At 46.4% G+C, this 22,593-nt stretch overlaps 1 protein-coding gene across 3 annotated transcripts in view; it reads left to right on the top strand.

Moving 5' to 3' along the window:
• n4bp3 (NEDD4 binding protein 3) overlaps positions 1-20,441 on the top strand; it is a 36,712-nt gene extending 16,271 nt beyond the window's left edge. Inside the window, exons 1-10 of one of the 3 annotated variants that reach the window (XM_030107440.1) lie at positions 5,665-5,754; positions 15,414-15,694; positions 15,797-15,962; positions 16,674-16,886; positions 17,167-17,288; positions 17,465-17,660; positions 17,736-17,828; positions 17,921-18,172; positions 18,259-18,517; positions 19,616-20,441. In XM_030107440.1, the coding sequence (XP_029963300.1) occupies positions 15,447-15,694; positions 15,797-15,962; positions 16,674-16,886; positions 17,167-17,288; positions 17,465-17,660; positions 17,736-17,828; positions 17,921-18,172; positions 18,259-18,517; positions 19,616-20,001 (1,935 nt within the window). In that variant the 5' untranslated portion in view covers positions 5,665-5,754; positions 15,414-15,446 and the 3' untranslated portion in view covers positions 20,002-20,441. Of the gene's footprint in view, positions 1-5,664; positions 5,755-14,047; positions 14,075-15,413; positions 15,695-15,796; positions 15,963-16,673; positions 16,887-17,166; positions 17,289-17,464; positions 17,661-17,735; positions 17,829-17,920; positions 18,173-18,258; positions 18,518-19,615 lie in introns of those variants that run through there. The other 2 variants (XM_030107451.1, XM_030107429.1) reach the window with 2 other exon arrangements.
• The last annotated feature ends 2,152 nt before the right edge of the window (positions 20,442-22,593 follow it).

Genomic DNA, 22,593 nt, shown 5'->3' on the forward strand with positions numbered 1-22,593 from the left:
GGAGTCCAGATTTTGCATGTCAGTCTTGTTGTGCAGGAGCTTTGGTAAACATGTTTCTTCTGGTGAGTCAGATGGAGACGAGGGGAAGTCAAATTTATTTGTGCTTTCAGACACACAACATTAACAAAACAACACAAACTGTCCATGTGGCTTGAAGTGCTGTGCTTTGAGGAACTGATTTTTTTTTTTAGCTTTCATTGAAGCTGATCAGCTGTTTATAGCAGCATTGAATGAAGATTTTCTCAACTTCTTGATTGATAAAGTACAACTAACAGTATTTTACATGTATTATTAAAAATAGTTGTCTAATTTTGTGAAATTATGATTAGATCTTCTTGTTGCGAGAATGTTTTGCACATATTTACATGGTGAGACTGTCCTCACTTTGAGTCCATGGTCGTACTGTGTATGTGTTTGTTTTTTCCTCCATTTCACAGTTTCTCCCACACAAATAATATGCATTTGAGGTTGATCGGTAGCTCTGCGTTCTGGGTATGTTTGAATTCACGTGTTTGGTTAATTGTTTCTCTGTTTGTCCTCTGATGGACTACATGGAGACAGCTTGAAGTATCGTCTTAGTCATTCAGTGACATTTGAATGGGAAATATATTTAAATACACACATCGAACCACTTCAGGAGTCACAACTTCACACTCAGTCATACACTCAAAAACAGGGCAACTCTGTTTGTCTTGCTCATGGACACTTCAGCAGGTGGTCAGGGTGACTATCAACCCACCAGACTGGTCAACCGGCTCATCCACAGCTGATGATGAAGTGTGCGTCTCAGAAGATCACCCATTCACACTGTTTTTACTGCTGTATCAGAGATTAAAGAAATCATATTTGAAGCTTCCCTATAAAAAGTTATTACAGCCAATCAAGCATATGACTTTACTTATTTACCCAAAAATATGTTTTGGATCCTCTCTGCTGTGTTTCTTGCCACCGAGTGGAAAGTGGAATATTTGATCAAAAGTGTAACGATGTCTGTATTCCAAACCCATCTGCTGAGTGAGAGCTGAGGCGTGTTTGCTCGGTCTGACTCTTTGCTGCTTTTCTTCTCAGCAGAATCGTTCAGACAGCTGATCCGCCGTCTGCGTTCAGCTGCTGTAAGGCTCCCGGGGGGGGGGGGGGGGGGGGGGGGGAACACTCCCCTGTGTGAGTTTGCGTGCGTGCATCCATTACTGTCATTAAAGCAACGGCAGCTGATGAAACACCGATTCTGCTGACCGTGGAACGTCTGCTGACCATTTGCCTCGTGTGGCCCAACCTAAGATTATAGAGGATCAGAAGTGCTCCTCCAAGCACAGTAGTGTGTGAATGAAGTGCACGGCTTTGTGTGCTCTGAGTTTAAATGTACAACAATTAAATGTATTTACAGAAGCAAATCAAAACTTCTGCTGTTGTGATGTTGAATTGCATTACAGTGAATACAGTGACCATTTGGTGTGTTTCTTTGCGTGTGCGTACGAGGCGGGTCAGTCATGCATGCTGCGCTCGAGCAGATGGTGGAGCGAGCACAGCACAGCTGTAATGGTCTTTTTTGACCGACATTTCCCCCCCGAGGCCAGCCACCTAATCAAACACTAATCAGCTCCCGTTCCACTCTGCAATTCCGCCCTTTCTTCTAAACTTTGGCTTCCTCTGATTTTCCTCTCCTTTCAAGCTGTTCTCTTCCCCTATGCTCCTAATCGCCGTTCATCCCGTTACCCCATTCTTTCCGCGCTCATCCCATAGACTCTCTTGCCATGGCTGATCGCTCTGAGGAGAAAGTGTCATGCTCTCACACTTCCGCCGCTCGCCCTCGCTCTTCTGCCCGCCTGTGGCTGGCCTGATCCGCTCTTTGAGCCGTCTGTCGCTGCGATTATAGCCTGGCCGGGTTAGGGAAGTCACTGTGGGACCTGGTCAGGCGTGCAGAGCTGTCTTCCTACATTCTGTAACACCGTTTAGTCTTCTCACCTCAAAAGGACAGAGATTCGCACGAGTTTATCTGCTAGAAATTCAGCAGAAAAGGTTTGTGGCTGTAGGGAACTTCCAACAAAATCTATATATGTCGTTCTGCTAGAAATGACTAGTTTTTTTTTTTTGCTGTTGTTTATTTTACCTCTCTATCAAGTTACACTGGTTTTCCAGCACAGAACTAGTTATTTTCCAGGTGTCAGAACAGAAAACACACCTGAGTTAATCATTATTCCTCAATTGTCAGGTGTTCCCTTGTGGCTGAAGATTGATCTCTGAGAGTATGTAAACAATCCGTGCACCTCCTCCTGATTGCAGTGACCCTGAATTGCACCATAGTCGATTAGAACGACCTGTGATGGAGTGGCGACCTTCGCACATATTCACGGAAACCTTTAATGAAATATGGAGGTCAGACCTCGTCGTATGTAGTCGACCTGGAGCGAAGTTAACCTTCTTTATCTGTTGGAAACCTGAAATAACTCCAGAAAGTCGGTGTCCTTCACACTTCAGCAGCACAGCTAATGTAAAGTACTGAATATCACAGATTTATCATGTGCAACAGTGGAAGTGTGAGCGTGCATGGGTGGATTTGGCATAAGGAGGACGGATCCATGTGGCCCACTTGCTCATTTCTGTCACTCAAAAATTCTCCCACTGCCAAACGAGCCAGATCTGGTAGAAACACTCTTCAATATTTAATTGCTCTGAGGTCTGCTGTCCGGGGTATTTCTGGGGTTATTATCAACGGTACGGTCAGTTGACCTGGCACAAAACTGCCCGACAATTGTGTCGTCCTGATGGGACAGGCAGGACCCTGCGACCTTCAGAGGGGAAAGGTCTGGACGGACCTCATACTGTGGCCTTTGTCTGGAAATGCCAGCAGCTCAGAAGCCTGACAGAAATAACCACTCCCCGGCGCTGACTCCGGCTTCGTCTTGTCCCGGGACTATTGTCTTGTTAACGAACGCGGCCTTCCTCCCTCGCGGAGCGTTCACCTCGGAGCTCAGCTTTATCGCTTCTTGGTGTTTTTATTGATCGGGCTTATCTCCCTGCGAGGAGCGCCCGCACTCACCTGTGTTCTATAGATACCAGCAGTGGTAGTTACCCTGTGTTTGCCTGTGTGTGTGTGTGTGTGTGTGTGTGTGTGTGTGTGTGTGTGTGTGTGTGTGTGTGTGTGTGTGTGTTGGGGTGGATCAGTGCGCTGTACTCAGCCCTTGTCTCTTTTATTTAGTCTGAAGAGTTGTAGTGTTGCAGAACAAAAGGCCACGAGTCAAAGCCCTCCTCTGTGAGTGGGCGCCGTTGTATTTATATCCGCGTGTACGAGTTAGCAGCGGCCGCAGCTGTCTTTATCTCCAACAGCATTCTCAATTTGCTGTCACATCCTGTGCTTTTACATAAAATCAATGCGGTACTTTTAAAGGTTAGAGTCCGTTAACGCGGCCCGCTCAGACCTGCTCACTGACCCCGCCGTCTTCCTCTGACTGCTTTCACTAAAGCAAATATTACAAATGACTGAGAGCTTTTCTGTCTCTGTACAATCTCGGAGAGTTTTAGAATGTTTGATCATGCACGCACGCACGCACACACACACACACACACACACACATACACACAGTGGATTTAACGTATTCAAATCATCTAAATGTCATATCCTGTTTTTCGGATGAACACTAACTCCAGATCCACAGACACACAGAGGTCAGGAGGCTGTCTGACACTGGATAATGTTATTACTCCAGAACCAGACAGCCAGCATGCAGCCCCCCCCACCCCCCACCCCCATAGCTGTTCCTCGTAAAGTCATTGTCCAGGAGAGCTTAGGTTGAGGAAATGAGTCTAGCGTGAGCCGCTGTCTGGCTGACCGGTCGGACAGGTACAGTATCTATACGCAGGCCTTGACTTGTCCCCCTCTGTACTTTCTGCATTGTGTTTCCATGTATTGACTTCCACATTCCTTTTTTCTGTTGATCCTGTAATCCCTGCTGCTGCTACCACAGCCCCAACATTTTCACACGCATAGATGAAACGGCTTATCACCGGTCTGGTATTGAATTCATGATAGACGTTAGTAACGCAACCAAAATGAAATCCAACTTGTTCAAATAATTTCTGAATATTGTGTATTTTTTAAATTACATCCATAACGAATTTGATGGATATAATCTGAAGTTCAGGAGTCGGCAGAACCTCAAACACACCTCTTCCTGTCAAATGCTGTCCTGACCTACATATTTCTTCTTATTTTCAATGATCCATCCACACTTCCTCCCTGTTGCTGCTCTCAGCCTCCTACATTACTAGATCCTGGACCATCTCAGCCTTGTAACTAAGTATTTCAGGTCTCCACGCACTCAGGCACAGCTGCATGCATGAGTCATTGAAATGCTACAAAAACTTGTGTAAATTCAACTTTTAAAACGTTGTATGTGGAGTCGTCACTTGCGCTCCTCCTGGATGTTTGTTTCTGTAGCTCAACATCTTTGGTTCTGTCCCGTCTCTCCACACACCTGATTTACCTTTCTCCGGGCCTCCCCTGCTTCCTCTTCCAGGCTGCTTTGTCAGCCAGCTGGGAGACTTATACAAACTATCTGAGGAATCTGAGACTGGATATGCCCGTGGGGCCCAGACGTAATGACGGGGGTCGGGTGGCACCTGCTCATGTGCTAGACCGGGCGGCCTGTCTTTGATGAGGGTTAGCCCCCTCTTTTCGTTTCTCTACCTGATTTTCTACCAGTTGCACTCAGCAGTTCAAAGAGCTGCAAAACACCAAATTCTTGCTTTTAATAACTCGCGGGTCGCATCATAGAGCATCTCCGGCTGGTGAGGTGCGTCTTCAGGTGAGACTGCTGCATGGCTCCACCTGTCGGTGCCAGCTTGAAGGGGTCCGGTTCCCTCAGCTCATGGCAAAGACAGAAGAAAGCAGTGGCTCTCTGCTCGCTGAGGACCGGAGAACAATGTCCTCTCTCTCTCTTCTCTCCTCGAATGTGAGCCCGGCCAGTTTGAGTTGAGTAACCTGATATGACGCAGAACCCGTCCAGTAAGTCAGCCTTCGGAAAAGAGACTCTCACACACAGACTATTGTCCAGACGGTCCACTCTGACACAGTCCCCACATGTCCCCATTTTCTCACTCCTTCCTCATTTGCACTGTTATTATTTTCCTACCCTCATCCCTCTTTCTCTGGTTCTGCTGTCTGTCTGCTGGCCCAGGCCTAATCCCTCTTGATTTGTCTCATTATTTGTGAGCAAACAGGACACGCTGCGCTGCTGGTGTTTGTCCGATGGAGCTGGCGCTGGTGTGTCGGCGCAGGGTCTGAATCCAAAGCCCGAAAGCCGGTTGACATGCTGGGCTTTGTTTCATGAACTGGAGAAACGGGTCCAACCACACCGGTCCCCGAGAGGGCTCACAAGTGTACAAAGAGATGAGCAGAAGGGCCGGGAGAATGGAAAAGAACTGTTAACCTTCCATCCTGTCCGTTCTAAGATGACTCAAACGCGGCAGTAAAGGACAGCTTTGTCATCTAACTGAATTACGGAGCCGGTCCTCGGAGATGCTGCTGCCACACCAGCAGCTGAGGATCAGCTGTTGAGATCGGGAGCAAAGTTTTCCTGTCGTGGTTGTGCTTCTGGTAGTTTTTTTTTCTTTTTTTTCCCCTCCTCATCCACGCACCTCCCCGCTGCCATCACAGACTGGGAAATGGGAAGTCACATGTCATGATCATCAGTAGAGCGAAAAAGAGAAACAGGCAGCTTGAGCACAGGAGGGAAGTTCAGGTGGACAAACACTCAGGTAAAGAAGTGCTTTATTGTACTTTTCTTCTATGTTAGATGCTCCACGTGTCTTCGTTTAACTTATGTAAACACATTTTCATTATTTGCCTTCATACTCATTTAAAACAAGTGTGTAATATCGTGCTTTCCCCAGTTTTCTCAAGGGAAAACATGGTGTATTTACATGCCGGGGATCTAAATGTACTTTAACTTAAGTCTGGAGCTTAATGTGGCATGAGAAAACAGAAACGACTCGATTGTTGAAGAATGCTCGTTTGGACTTTTCAGCTGGGTCTTTTCTCCAGAGGTACTGACGTCACACTGAGCAGCAGCCTCAGCCTCTCCATTCACCTCCAGACGCTCAGCCCAGATGCTAATTCATGGTTAATGGTGCTTAAGTAACGATACATGGGGTTATTGTGTCCACTAAGCGATGCATCTTTAATTCTTCAGGACACCGTCTTTCCATGTCATCCTTTCTTTTTTGTTCTCTGTAAATAGTTCTTGGTCTGATCTCCTATTTGCGTCCCTGGAAATTCCCCCTGAGGGACTATTCAGGACTTTCTTGTGTACACAAGATGAGCACAGAGTTTTCATTGAGCCTCATTCCCTCTCTCTTACCACATTAAAGTCTCAGATTTCCCTGCGCAGCTTGAGGCAAATCTCACTTTCTATTGTTCCTCTGTGTTTTACTGCTGGAAACTCTCAACTGGAGAGTTGTGCCTTGATTCGGCTGCACAGAGTAGTTCCCACCTTGCAGCTTCTCAGGCCCGACAGACAAAAACACTCACTGTATTTACAGAGAAACACCGATGGAGGAGAAAGTGCTGATGCTCAGCAGACGTCAGCATCGGGGCTTTCTACCCCACATCCCGGCTGCTCAGGTCTTCTGCTGCTGCTGTGGTGCAGATGAGATCAAACGCTTTCTCTAAGAGAACTACGGCATTAGTCGGTCCATATACGCCTCTGAATCCCGATCAATTTTTAGCTGCAGACCACACGTTTTCCCAGTCGCGTTGGTGCTGAGTGTGTGGTCTGACGCTGGGGGCGTGTGCACATTCACCGCAGCTGTTAAGTGGAATTGGTTCAGGTGTGGGTCGATGTGGGAACCACTCGATTTCCATCGCTGTAATCACAGCGCAGCGACTCCTACGTGAACCGCTCCAGGAAACAAAGAAGCCATAGAGAAAGAAGAGCAAGTCTCCGCTCACTCCCACCGCTCTGTCTGTGAAGAATTTAATAAGAAGCCACCCCTCTCATGCTTTTGTCTTTATCGACTCAATTTAGCACTGTATTGCCCCTGCGCTCTGATTATATGGCTGAATTATCTGTAATGAGTCTGTTGATGTGGGTCCGCTGTCACCGGGCCGGTTCTCGTGGGAACAAAGGTGCTTCGGATGAAGCACAGAAAGTCCTTCAGGGTCAACAACCGAGGGTACAGTCCGCACGCACTCCGTCAGCCTTACATGCTCTATATGAATGCACATTAATGATTATCCAGGAAGAAATGTGAAGAATGTGAGTTTGTTTCCTCACATTACTGGTATGTGGTGAAGACCGCCCTGCTGATACCGGCGCTTGGCGAGCAGCGCGTCGTGTTTGCTTCTTAACAAGGTGAGCAGAAACCAAAGGGACCATGAGCTTCAGTGAAATAAATTGCATTAGTTTCTTCTGTTTGCTTTTCTCAAACATTCTGCTGATGTTGTGAGATATGATCATTAGGAATAGTTAAGTTCTCCATTAAAGTCAGTCAGTGTTCATCTGCACTTTTTTCTGTGTCAGAAACTCTTTGGGATTCTTAATAATCTCTCAGAAACTGATGCTGTCATCATCATGGCATTGCAGCGATGCTCACAATACAAATAAACATTGAATTTCCGTCCGCTGTCAGTGTGTTCCGTGTATTAACACCTGAACACGGTGCCAGATTCATCATCCCGACGAGATCAAGGGATCAGAAGCAGAAAAATAAAAGATGGTGCCAAAATGCGTCATGTTTGGTTTGCAGACGGTGTGAAGAAGCTTTACCTCAACAAGTTCAGGATGTCGGACGGACACTCAGAGACAAATCTTACATGGCGGAAGTTTAGCAGTCTTGCTCTTCATCGTCAAATCTTATAATGAAGCAGCTTTACGTAACATCAGTCAGGTCCTGATCAATAAGGTTCCACCAGTGCAACAGCTGCAGTCAGAGGCAGTAACTGAATTCTGTGCAGAAATCCAATAATGTGGAGTCGACAGCGGCGGTAAAAGCCGAGGATCGCTGCGGCCTCAGTTCAACGACTGATCAGGAACGAGGTGAGGAAGTCCAGCTCAGCTGCTCTGCCTCAGAGGAAGTCCTGGTTGATTTTAGTGGAGAGACTAAAGGCCTTCAGGCCAAAGCCAGCCAGGTTTGATCAGGACTTCTGAAACCTCTACGGAGCCTGGAAGCTCATAAAATGAAACTTTTTACTGCAGCTCTCCAGACACCGCTGAGTTTTTTTTTTTTTTTTTTCCAAAAGTCTGTCTGAAGTTGTGTTAGTTTGTCTTTTAGGTGACTGATAACAGATAAATTCACAAATTTTAGATTAATTTTTAACAGGAAATACCTAAATTAAGAAACTATGGTAAACTTATCTGTCATGATTTTGTGGCAAGGGTTAAAATATGAAGCGTGCGTTGCTTCTTAAAGTGGCTGCATGACGAGCATAAATCCAAATAAAGTGATGACTACATGATGCAGCTCCACATTGCTGATTGTTAATTTTTCTTAAGATGGGACGATTTTCTGCGCGGTGACACAGAAATTCCCCGACATTACTCACACATTTCATTCATTGCTCATTGCTTAATGTGTCTCATTTATACAGAACACCATGCAGTCTGCACGTCTGCCACCATAATAGCTCACTATCTGATCGCGAGTGGCATATTGATGGTCAGATGTTGAAACATCTGCATTTTAGTTTATTCAAACACTCTGGAGATGTCTGTCTCAGACCACTAAGTATGAAACAGCAGTTGTTTGTTTTTTTTAAGAAGCTGTTTCGTAGAAGCAGTGTAGCCAGACTTTAAGTTCCCACCGAACTGCGTCGTGAAATAATTTTCAGTATGAACGATCTTCTGTTGACAGATTGGATTCTCCTTTATTAATTAAACATTGCATAATCACACCTGACAGCATAAGGATAGCAAAGTCAACAAATGCTCTGATACTGAGACACTCCCCGAGGCGTCAGGCAGTTTCAGTCCAGCATGGTGACAATCGTAAACGCTTATCCTTTCTGAAATGTTTAAATATTCAGTATTTATCCGGAGTGGAATGGCCTGTCAGTGTTTCCCTCCAGCAGAAGCAGAGGAACTGGATCATATTTTCCCCGTAAAGTTGAGTGAGTGAGTGAGTGTGATCAATGATATTTTATGGCATAAAAGCTTCCACAGTGTTTTGTTCCACGTCGCAGCTGATAGTAAAAAAAAAAAAAGTCTGTGTCTGCTCCGAACTGTCTGTCTGCTCAGTAGCACCCTGTGTCTATGGCTGTGACCAAATATGACCTTTGACCCCTGTAAGGAGCAGGGTATTTATCATCAATAGACACAGTGTAAGACAGAACACTGGGCTTTCAGCTTTAACGCCCGCCACATCTGACTGCCAGTAAATTATGTTTGACTGAAAGTCATGAAATGAGGGTCTGTCTGTTGAGGAGCGATCGGAGCGTTCTCATTTGGAAAACAGCGAAGATCACCTCCAGGCAGTTCAGCTCGACTTCAGCATCCTTTGGCCATATCATTCACACGTATGAGTCCTGTAAGGCGAGAAGAATTCAAGTCTTGTCTCTGATTTCTCTCTGAGTTTGAAGAGAGAATCGTGTCTGCCTCACATCTGTAATGAAGTTACAAATTAGAGACCTTTGCAGAGCACTGGCCCTCGGCAGACCCACTCTCTCTCTCTCTTTCTTTCTCTCTCACTCATTACACTCCAGCATGTAAAAGTCAATCACAGAGCTCGTCTTCAGTTCTCATGTTGTGAGTTTCCTTCCTGGCCCGCCTCGGGCGCAGCTCAGCCTTCTGCTGACAACAGATGAAGACAAAGTTACATCAGAGGAAAATCACTAGTGTGTCTACATGCACTCTCGTGTGTGTGTGTGTGTGTGTGTGTGTCTGTACATCATGGGCATGTCCTACATTTACTTAAAGCAAAATCTGATTTCTCATCAAGGACAGCAAATCACTCCAGCTTGCACCATAGACTTTGCTGGTTTTATAGCGACTATGCTCGGGTCCGTCTGTCTGCATTGAGGTGAATTTTGGTGCTGAAGTTAAAGGATCTCTCAGGATGAATCGTGGATCTGACACCGCAACAAGCCGGCACAATGTGCAGCCATGGCCCCATATGCTGTTTGGAAGTGTTTCTGAAGGCGCGCAGCGTGGTTTTTCAGAGTAGGTGTTAAAAACGTTGCCGCAGCTCTCTGCAGACTAGATTAAATAAGGGTAGCAGCTGATTTGGTAATCGCTGAGTAGCGTTTTACACAACTAACATCTGCGGAAAGACTGGCGAGAACGGCTTTGATGGAGCTTATATAATGCAACAGTGTGCGCTGTGTGGGAGTTTCAGATGTAACCTGGAAAGTTACCCCTCAAACGTAAACAAACTTTGATGAGATAGAGAGAGGGAGGGAGAGAGAGACAGAGAAAGAGAGAGAGAGAGAGAGGGGGCAGAAGATGTGGAGCTGTGTGGCGTTTTTTTCGGGGGTGTGCTGATTGACCACTGCAGACGCACAAACAAGCGTGTCCGTGGGAGTGAGCGTTTTGTGCATCAAAAACCGACGAGCCCGAGCTTGTGTTGTGTGAAGCATCTTTGGAATTTGCCTTCCGTGTCGTCCTCAGCGCCGAGCGGCGTGTCCGTCAGGGGATGAAAAGCGCCCCTCTTCACATCCAACCTATTCATTGAAGGCTTTTTTTTTTTCCCAACTCACAGGAGGACTGATACAGTATTTTAGGAGAGATCGGCCTCGAGGCCCCACTTCTTAAAAAGCTGCTTGCTTTCTTTTCTTTGTGGCTGTAGTGAAGTGGCTCTCCAAAAGGACTTCATATTCTGAGAGGACGGCCAAGTGTCACTGTGACTGCTCAATATCAACAAAACAAAATCAAGAGAAAGATCTGATAATATGATTAATATTTAGAATCTCAGATTTTCAGTGATCAACAGCAAAAATCATACAACAGCAGCTTTTTTAAATCTTTTGCATCTTCACAGGTGTTCACTTAATTTACTGGACCTGCCTCATACTCCGCCCTGAACACCTGGAAACGTTTCGTAAATGTAAAAGGCGCTCTTGATTAACGACAGGCGGACTTGCACTGTGCTGACTGTCGTCGGTGAGTCACGATAACAGTCGAGCGGAAGACCAGGAGAATGGTTAATGGCCGAGTTGGACTCTAAATATGCTGCCCCTGTGTTTAGCAAACAATGAATTCAGATAGGAGAGTCTAAAAAGAGCTACTAAAATTGAATATGCGCTATTGTTGCCACCACTTCTCTATCTGTGTCACTGGTCTCTTCACATCTCTAAAGTATAAATTGGAGTGGGTCAGAGTTGGCAGACACACACACACACACATACACACACACATCACTACATAATGCAGCAGATCCAAGTAAAGAGGAGTTTAACTCGCCTTCAAAGCACTCCCTTTTATGTTTAATCAAAGTTAGCAGCTTCTGGAAAAACCTCATCTCAGCTTTGAAATGAGCATAAATCAAGAATGTGCTACTTTTCAATTAGATTGCAGTTGTTTGGGCCTGCGAGAAGCCTCAAAAGTGGAGCCGCGCTGCTCTTTGATGTGCGCACGCGCGTTTGCGTGTGTGATTTAAAGAGGTGTGTAGCATTTCAGGGCCCCTTGGCTAGAGTCGTGGCCTGGCTGTAAATCTCGCTCTGTCTCCCGCTTCTCCCTGGCTCATAAACCAGGAGGCAATTATGGAAACAACTGGACGCAAGATTTCTGAAGTCCGGCAAAATTTGTGGTTACAAGCTAAAAGGTTTTTTTTTTTTTTTTGCCATTTTGGGGCAGATTGGAGACCACATCTCTCTCACCACATGCTCTCAGACTCCCATCAGACATCGATTGGCCTCTGGTGTATTTGGTAGACACAAACCCAGTGAAACACCGGAGCTAAAAATACGGCGTCAGACCTTGACCAGCGGCCATTAGGTCTGACGCGCTCATGGTTTATTCATCAAACGCGTGCAAACATACACCTCCAGCACAACCTGCCCTGACTCACAGGGTCCACGTCTTTCTCTGACCCCGGACTCGGTGAAACACTGAGAACAACTGGCTGGGCTGCACCATGGAGGCCGTCCGTCCACAAAGTGCCATATTGGTTTTTATTATCTTCATCAGCATTGATTATCGGACCTCTTTCCTCAGCCCGAGCCGGATGCTTTAGTGGGAAGTTGTGCATTGGGGGGAAATTGTACCTCATGCATATAAGCATGAGCAGATTGGGCCGCTTTGATCTTAGCCTGGCTGAGAGCCCTGGATGGAGTGGGCTGCAACTGCTGCTACGCAGCTCTCGCTGCCTATTTCAGACATTTACATAATTGTTATAACTGTCAAGGCCAGCAGTGCAAAGCACCGGATAAATGCGGATTGTATTAGAAGCCAGTGGGCCGCTGCGGGTGTCTCTGCCGGTACATCGGATGTCTGCGTGAGTGTGTGTTCAAGGTGGAGAGCGTGTGCCGAGTGTGGAGCTGCCAGCCGGGCTTCAGGAAGCCCTGCTCATTAATTTGGGTGAGTCTGTGTTTGTGTTTGATTTTCCATGCAGCCACATGCAGCACCTGCCGAAACCTTTTTTTTCACTCCGACACGACGACAGTGTGACCAAGATGAGACAAGAATACCGGAGTTCAGTTGCATCTCCACATATTTTGTGTGTGAACTCACTTTGGATTCCTCCTCCAGTCTTTGGCGAACTGGACAAGTGTGTGTGAGTGTGTGTGTCCTGGTCGCACCCTGTCAATCTCCCAGTTTCAGATGGGATTGGCTCCTCCTCCCTGCAACCATAAGTTGCATAAAGTGGGTCCAGAAAATGGATGACAAAAAAAAAAACAAAAAAATCAAATCGATGAGTCATTGAGTGACTACACTTCGCTTTATTTTTCCATTTCTGTTCATTGAAATGCAGCAGAAAAAAAAAAAAAAAGATGGAAAACAAATCTGGGATGCTTTTAAGGACTCCATTGAGGCTCATGACTCACCCCACTGCAAAACATTATCAAACCATCACTGTTCTTTGAAAGAATTGATGTATAACTGAAGCAGCGTGGTGGATAATTGTTTTGTGGCAATAATGCGACATTTTATATTATCTTCAAGAAAACTTCGCTGCAGCATGCCTCTCTTTTTTTTTTACTTTTCTACGGTTTATTAAGACAAAATTCTGTGCAGAGGATAAGGCCATATGATTGGCTGAGAGAAGACTAAAACAAATCAAATGCACCCCCGCGCAGCCATTAAACGTCCACCGGTTCCCCGGGCGCCACATCAGTCGGCCCAACATGAAGGGAGACCGTTCCTCCCTCGGGTCCTGTTTATGGTCGGAAAGGACCGGAGCGTGTTGGAGAGTTTTACGGCCTCGGGAATGCTTTATGACTGCTGTGGGTGTTTATGCTCGGGAAGAGAGGGGGTCACAGAGGTGAAATCAATAGTGATCCTTAATGAGGTTGTCTGAAAAGAAGGAAAGGAGGGGATATGTGAGTGATCTGGAAAAAAAAACTGTGGTGATGGATGAGGGGGAGCGGGTGTTTGTGGGGAGAGGATCTGAAGAGGCTGAAGTCGATTCGACTTTTCATGTGGATTTTTTTTTTTTTTTGGAGTAATTTGGCATCTAATTTAGCTTCCAGTCAATCAAATATGTTAATAACTGATGTGACTGATAGAAAACATGATATCACAAACACAGCCGTCGGATCGACTGAGAATCTGTTGGAGGCTTATGAAGCCATACTGTGTAATTTTCATGAGACACGGGACATTCGCAAATAATAATAAAAAAAAAAAAAAAAAGCAGCTGCAGAGCTTGTTTTCATTTTCTGAGCCTAATGCGTCTCTGGTGCACATTGTTATTCAGAGCACTTGTGTTTTTGTTTCTCCATGTTGTTAAAGAAATGAGTTGTTGTAACCCAGTTGGATCGGGGTTGCATAACAGGCTTATGATGTGACATATGCTGTCCTACCTCAAAAAAAGAAAAAAAAAAGCAGCGTTATCCTCACGGAGTTCATGTTTCACTTGATCCCCTGGTCTTTTGATTCGCCTCTGGGAAAGACAACACAGGCCGCTGAGACGACAGACTGATTCTGTAAGAACAACATTTTAAAGGCATTTTCCTGTGTTCTCCATTGTCCCGTGGAGCGGTTTTACATGGTGGTCCGATTGTGTGTGCTGGTTTTTATGATGAGGTGATGTTGTGGGAAGCTTGCGTTGTTTTAGCTGTGCTGTGAAACAGCTGTCCGTACAGAGAAGCACAGCTGATGAAACGTGTGTCGGCTCGTCCTCCGGGGATCGACGGCCTGCTCACAGCAGTGAGGGGACGAGAGGACTGGAGTTTATTTTAAGAATGACGGTCTTGTTCCGTTTAGTACTTTGTGTCACAGAAAAAACATCTTTCAAGAGGAAAAAAAAAAAAAAAACGTGCTGAAGAGATTTATTGGGCACCACCCATGGAGGATCATGGTCCTTTGTGAGATAAGTCCTTCAAAGTTATCACTGCTTTTGATCATTGCTTTGTGTTTTCTACACATGCTGACGAGAAATTATTACATTTAAAAGTACCTGTACATTTATCTGGAAAGAAGTTTTAGGAGATTCACACACTCCGATCACGTGACTGAAAGTTGATCTCCTGCATGGGAACGGAGCAGTAAAGGCCCGACTATTCCAAATCTGGACAGACAGGATATTTTGTTGCCTCATGTTTCCACTTTGCAAGTGAAGATATTTATGAACGGTTCACACAAGTCATCTGAAGCTTCTCTGACCTGATTTCCAGGTGAGGTGATATCATAGATATGTGATCTTATTCCTGTTGTCTTCTTTGTTCCTTCACTGGTGAAACATGAGCGATACTGCATAACACTGCCCCCACAGGTCACCAGTGGTATTACTCTGTCAGCTACATATCCTTAAGCTTGTTGGAAATGTACCAAATTATGCATGTAAAGAACACAAAAGACAGACTGAAGACTCTGTCTGGAACCATCTGCGTATTTAATTTATAGCATATTTGGGCATTTAGCTTTAAACAGCTGTGACGTGGAAGTCAGACGACATGCATTAAGGTGAACAGGAGGTCAAACAGAAGAAGCTGACCGAGTGCAGCCTGTATATACGGTGAAAAAGTGATGGTTTTAGCATGGACACAGAAACACATTTCATTTCATTCTCAGAACAAAGACGACAGTTCCATGAAATGATTTTGCCAAGTGGTAGAAGAGAAAAAGAGGTTTGCTTGGAGTGCGGTTTGCAGAAGGATGGTGTCGACTGTATCGGGTGAAGGAGAGAGAGAGAGAGAGAGAGATGTTCTTCTTCTGATTCTCCAGCGTCCTCTCAAAATCTTTGCTGGTTCAGCCATTAGAGGAATTGAGAGAATGGATCACAGAAATGATCATTGCTTTGTTCTTTTTTTTTTTCCTTTACAGAGCAACTCACCACCCGACCGCGCCCAATAATCAATGGCAGCGTCAGTCCAGACTCTTCCTCTGACCCGAAGCCCCAACAAGACCTTCCGCAGCCCTTTCCCAGCCTCGCCTCACTCCCCGCGCTGCAGCATGGGAAGCGTAGGGAGCCTGGTGGAAAGGCCCGACGTGTCTCCGACTAAAAGCAACCGCGCCGTGCCACAGGTGAGACCCAAACAGACCAACGGCCTCCTGAAGAAGGGCTTCACCCAGAGAGAGCTGCTCAACTACCTCAACATCTCCAGGTGGGCACGGCTGTAGGGGAGAGAGATAGCGTCGCTGCCCGCGGGCCACTGTGACATGTGACAGGCCTTGACCTCAGGTGACCTGCTGTGCTTCCAACACAGAAAAGAGCACAAAGCGAGCGGCGACGGCAAGAAGGACATTATCTCTGGCCTCAGCTCTGTCAGTGGTTGCGAGGACGACAGCGTTTTTGGGAAAGTCTACAAAAAAGACGGCACCGAGATAGATTTGACAAAGAACTCACTGCCAAGTGGGGGCAAGTATGAGAAGGTGATTTATCTTTTTTTTTGTCAAATAATTTTGCAAAAAGGTCAGTGGATATTTCATCAGCATGAACAGAAACAAATCAGCTTTTCTTGAAGCTGATAAAGACTCATTCTGAACTTAAAAAAAAAAAAACTAGGCATGTAATAAATGCATTGAAAGTTAGCGACCATATACAGGTGGACTCATCCAGTCACTATATATGAAAACATGAGTTTTCAGAATGAAGTAAAAAGTTTATCAGGTCTAAAATAGATTCAGAAAATAGCTACAGAGTCTTATTCATGCAAGGAGACAGATGAATGACCTCCAGCTGTCTCCCTTTTTAGATAATATATAGCCAATGAGGTGCTGCAGGTAAATTGATCAGCATCACGTTTATACATGTCTGACAGCACGATGCAACACCTCCGTAATGTTTTCGCGGCATAAATCAGCCCTGCACGTCTTCCAGCTCACCAGCACAGATTGAGAATCTGCCACTTGCTGTGTTCTAAATTTATTGCGGCAATCAAATACCACCCTTTTATTTCTGCTTGAATTGATCAATGCGAAAAACAGAGAGGAAGGAAGAGCATGGGTTTAATGGAAAGGTTGTGATTTATGTTCTGCAGCTCAACCCTATTTTCACCGAATAAAGATTTTATTATTTTTTTTCTAAATCCTCTTTGCATGCTTTCTCAGTGTTGCTGAATTCCCTCGGGTCTCCTTCTTTAGGGTCGTTTCAGGTCTTCCGCCTTCAAGCCAGTCACGCCCAAGAACTTCAGCTCCATGCAAAACCTCTACCCGTCTTCCAAGTCAGAAGACATGGATCACGGCATCTCCAACGGGCTGCACAGAGCGTACGCCCACATCCCCAAGGCCGTGTCCACCTCCTCCTCCTCCTCCTCGCCCTCCCGTCACGGAGGACCCACGTCGAGTGGCAACAAGGTAACCCCAGACACTGTACCTTTAAGTCTCCGTTCGATTCCTGAGAATCAATGGGCAGCTACGCTGCCAAGAGGTTGTTAAATCTCATTCCTTGCGTGCTGACCTGATGGAAAACTGCAGCCGCAAAACAACTAAAGTAGGCTTTGGATCTGTGACCCACATGCAGAACAACTAGTTTGTTCTGATTTCTTCTTTAAATGTCACTTTCAACCATTAGTGAAACATGTCTGAGCCCAGTGAAGCTACAGCGAGGAGTAACCGAGTCATTTTGCTGTTGAAGGCCCTGTCCTCGGTGCGTGGGACGAGTCAGGAGGACGACAACCTGTCAGACTCGGGGCATAACTCCATGAGCAGCCTGCCGCCGTACCGGTCTCCCTTCCGCCCACACCTGGCTCACATCAGGTCTGCAGCAGCACGATTCTCCTCACTACACTTTGTATTTATATTCAAATGTCGGGCCGCTGTGGTTAAATTTTCATACTCAATGACTGTGTGGGTGGTGATAAAAAGAGAGATTTTAATGGATGTTCTGGTTTCTTTCTCTCTCTCTCTCTTTTTTTTTTTTTTTTTAATCGAAGTGCATCTATGGGTCACATCAACACCATCGGCTCTCTGGAACGCCCTCCTCTGGGCCTGAAGGCTGTCGGGACGGTGGGAGTGCCGATTGGCGAGATGGCCTGTCGGAGCATGGCCACCCTGAGCCGCCTGGCGCCGTACGGAGGCGAGGCTCCGCCTCCTTACGAATGGACGCTGTCCCTCTCCGTGGAGGAAGTGGTGAGCGCCTGGCGGACGGATCAGCAGGTCCGCGTGATTTGCAGATTATTAAATCACGCGTGGTGTCTTGTCCAGGTGCGGGATCTGGAGGAGCGCCTGGTGGAGAAAGAGCTTGAACTCAAACAGATGAAAAGAAACCTGGATGAGAGCGAGGGCGCCATCGCTCAGGTGGGTCTCGCCGTCCGCTGCTCCGCATCGGCCCTGACACCCATCTGCTTTGCTTCTCGGCTTTGACCCCCCTCATCCGATCGTCCACGCAGGTTTTCGAAGGGAAGCAGCGTCTGTGGGAGAAGGAGGTGGAGGAGCTGAAGCGGCTGTACGCCGCCAAGCTGCGCCAGGTTTCCCAGCATGCCCAGCGCTCCCAGCGCAGCCTGCAGCTGCAGCTGTTCCGGGTTCAGCAGGAGAAGAGCCGACTGCAGGAGGAGCTGGACGGCCTGAAGAGGGAGATGAACCAAGAGGCTGGAGCCGTGCCAAAGCACACCAGTCCGACTCTGGAGGAGACGCAGTGGCAGGTGGGAAATCCTTGATCAGAATGAGTGACAGTAAAGTCTGGAGGAACGTTTTCATCCCGCCTCTTTCTTTTCCCCGTTTCTCTCAGGTTTGTCAGAAGTCAGGGGAGATCTCCCTGCTGAAGCAGCAGCTGAGGGACTCCCAGGCCGAGGTCACCCAGAAGCTGAGTGAGCTCTTCCAGCTCAAGACGCAGCTCAGGGAAGCCCGGACGGAGCTGCGCAACCGAGAGGGCCAGATTGACGCTCTGAAGCTCGTCCTGCAGGGGACGCAGCGGCGCCAGTGTCTCTCTCAGAACGCACTCGAGGACAGAAAAGGAGGCGAAGAAAGTCCAGCCCCGGGAGCAGCAGGTACTTTTACACATTTTTTTAACTGCAGCGCTCCGATTGCAAGAAGTAAAAAACATTATTGCACTAATCATGACGTTCCTTTGTAACGCTGTGAAGCTCCTGTTTAATGTCCAAGTGAGAGTTGATCTTGTTTATTCAAGTATTTCTAGTAGAAAAGAAATCCACAAAGCTACAAGTTCATGTATTTTGAATACAGAACTATCCAAACAGCCTGGAGTGTAGAATGGATGGTCAGAGGTGTGGTAATATTCCAATAATACATCCATTCATCTTCCGCATGGCTTTATTCACCTCAGTGCTGCGTGGGTGTGGTGCTGATCCCAGATATTTTGGGAGAAGGCAGGAAACACACTGGACAGGTTCATCACAGGGCAAACCCAGAAAGACAGACTTTCACTCAATTCCGCTAAAATACTTGTTTCTGGAGTATGGGAGAAAACAAAGAAGCATGCAAACTCACAAAAACACCCTTTTTATACAATATAAGCAATGGTCAACACCTCGTGATGTATTTGATTAAAGTTAAGCCTGAAGGCTTCATGTTTTTATACAGTAAATGGGCTCCTGTGTGGCACATCTGTGCAAAAATGCGGTACAACATCATTCATTCCTGAATAACAATAAGTGAACACAGTGGGAGTGATGTGCCTGGATAGTTTATAGCTTTTGTTGATTTGTTCTGCACAATTTTTTCAATTACAAATTAAATGTCCATAATTACCAGCAATACACCACTGTGCATCCCTGCTACAGCATCATTAGGCTGTCAATCAAAAGGTAAATAATCAATTAGCCCATAGATGCAAGATAAACACAGGAGGAATGCATTTAACATTTCATTTAAGTCCTACTTTCAGGTGTGATAGAAATACGTCTCTCATGTTGAAAAATGTGCCATGGATGTTGGTTCAGCAGCACAGAAGGAGCTTTTCTGGGTTATTTTGAGTTTTGATGTTTACACGTTTAGCCCAGAAATGGGACTATTCCAGTAACCAGGTCAGAAGCAGAGTTCTCTGAGGATTTACCAGCAGCCAGTGTCTCTCATTACTTCCCCCCTCCGGATCGCAGCTGAAGCCATGTGAACTCTCTTCCTCGCAGGGGGCGGCGGGGGCCCGACCGAGGAGCGCCTGCGCGCGGAGCTGCTGCTGGAGCGGCGCCAGAGCGAGGCCCAGGCCATGGCTTTCGAGGAGGAGAGGCACACATGGCAGACGGAAAAAGACAAGGTCATCCGCTACCAGAAGGAGCTGCAGGCCAGCTACCTGGACATGTACCACCGCAACGAGGCGCTCCAGAGGGAGCTGCACCAGCTGAGGGCCGGCAGGGAGCGGGGCGGAGGGGGACCCGGGGGGGAAGCGGGGAGCCGAACCGGGACGTTGGAGCGGGAGGTGGCGGAGCTGAGTGGCGAGAGGGCGGGCGAGCAGCAGGAAGACACGCATTCCCCCGGACTGCCGTGGATAGAGAGGATCGAATCGTCTGAAATCTGAACGAGACCAGCTTGTTTGCAATGCAAAGTGTTCCCCTGCTGAAGTCTGGAGTGTTTGGGGCGTGTGTCTGCCGGGACATGATACAGTTTCAACGTGATGATCAGCAAGTTTTACCTCCGAGGCAAAATGCAAGGAAGGTTTGATTATAAAGCTTCGTTCAGGGACAAGTCAGTTTAAAATGAATCACAATAACATTCAAATGAAACACCGGGGGGAAAAAATTGCACCTGGATTTCAGATAAAAGTAAGGGACAGTTTAAGTTGTAATCGAAAAGACATTTAAAACCAGATTTAAAGATTCAGGTGATCTTAGCATATCTGCTCCACTGGTCCGCTGCAGTAAACAGCCGTGGTTCAAGCTTTTATTTGAATGGGCTGACAGTCTCAGTCCGCCTCAGGTATTCTGGACGTTTGTTCCACAGGTGGCGAACAGAGAAACTCAAAGCTGCTTCGGCTCGCTTGGCTTTGATCACGGAAACTCTGAATAGACCAGTTCCAGATGATCTGAGAGGTCTGGGTGCTTCGGGACAGTCCAATAAATCAGATGCCATTCAGTGCTTCATAGACAACATGATATTTTCACATACTATCTCAAACAAATGCCCGCTAATATCAAATACTTTTGATTAAATGATAATGAATCTGATAACCATCACCCTTATCCTCCTTTCCCTGGCGGAAATAAACTTCTATTCGCTCCCATCCTCATTCTCCTCCTCTGCACCGTGACGGACTGTTTTAAGGCCTCCATCCTGGAAAGACTGAACTCGTGAACTCCGAAGAAGCAGACCAACGCCGAGGATGAGAAGTTGTGTCAAATCTGTACAGAATGCAGACAAACACCCTCGCCGCCCCGCTTACAACTCCCATCCAATCATAACCTGTAAATGAGCAAATTGACCCGCTGGTTGTGACTATCCTGTGTTTACTCTGTAGTTACTTAGAGCTGCTGTAGAGTCTTGACGGTAACCAAAGGGACTGATCGGGTTTAAAGTGGTCCGCTGACACGGTGTGTGTGTGCAGACAGACCTGAGGATTCAGGGTTAACCCCGGAGGAAAGCCTCGACTCTGGGTTAAGTACGGAGGATTAAAGCTATGTGGTGCCAAGGTAACGAATGCGACTTCTTTGCCACCAGGAAAACTGGAAAACCGCCTTTTTCCTCATTACAGTCAGGTGATATCAACTCTATTTGTACATATCTGTACTTACCGTTTCTATTGACTGTGTGTCTATATTAAGCACACCGTCTTAAAAGGGTTTATTTCTACAACTTTTGATGGCAAAACAAATGCGCTCATCCGATGTGGGTCATGAATATGATTGCCCTGCTTTATTGGTGCGATTTCAGGCACACACTCATCCGGTAACAGCTAATGCATGACATTGGTGAAAACTTGTTTCCACGTGTTGTTTATTAATATGTGAGCATTCACAAACCAGCTCTGAATTGACCTTTCAGCATACTGTGACTCTTGTCTATTTACTGGAAATAAAACTGATTTAAAAACATTTGTAAGCCTTTTTTTTTTTTTTTTTTTTCCCTTTCTCATTTTCAGGAAGGCTTTTCTGTCCACCTCGGTTTGAACTGACCTGCTGGAAGTCTCATGTTGAAATGTTTTGTATTCACTCAGGGGCTCAGACGCCCGCCTGCTGTAAAGGGCTTTAAACTCTCCACGGAGCGTCCCAATAAACCCGAAGGACAAGGGCTTTATGACAGAATGAACAGCGCGGCGCAGGCTTTTGGGACTAATGTGGCTTTTAGAGGTTTAGCCTTGGATCCTTATCTCAGCCTCTCCCTTGAACCCCCCCCCCCCCACCCCCCCACCCCTCCCTTCACATACCATCTCATGCAGTACCAGCAGCGGGGAGGTGGAAGGTCAGCCGGGATGGAAACGCAGGAGGATCCCTGTTTGCTCTGGAAAAACACAGTATCTCTATGGAGACCATCAAATGCAAAAATGTGAAGTGGATGCCAAGAATGAACTGGCAGGAAATGAGATTTAACACTTTTTTTTTTTTTCACCTGAAGGTGCTATGCTATTCGCACAGATGTGAGAGGTATACATACATATATATTTTTATGTACATTTAGTTATGTACAGATCAAAAATGAGAACACATGCAGGCCCATAATGCTGATTTATTTTTTTTTTTAAAGCAGGGTGATAATCTGAACAGATACAAGCTGCTGCTGACTCACGAGGCCCTTCTTACCTTGGCATTTAAAACATTATATAAACTGGGGCTTAATATAACCGCGCAGCTCCGGAGAGGTTGAGTGATTTGCTGTTGTGGGATGAGAGAAGATTCCTACCTCTCGCATGTTGCCGCTCTGTGGGAGGGATGCAGCGCTGAACGCCATCATCACAGCTCCTGACACGAAGACTTCAGATCCAGTAACAGCTTCAGTGTGTTTCTGCCAGTCTAACCCGTTTCAAGTTCAACCTCTCCCAGTGGCACCTGCGCCACCGTGTGGCAGAAGCAAAGCTTGGCAGCAATCAATACGTGGGAGTACAAACCTCTAAAACTGACTGGAGTATAAACTTCTTTTTTTATTATTATTTTAATTTCAGATGCAAGTATATGAAACA

Source organism: Salarias fasciatus, chromosome 2 (genome assembly GCF_902148845.1).
Source record: "Salarias fasciatus chromosome 2, fSalaFa1.1, whole genome shotgun sequence".
NCBI lineage: Eukaryota > Metazoa > Chordata > Actinopteri > Blenniiformes > Blenniidae > Salarias > Salarias fasciatus.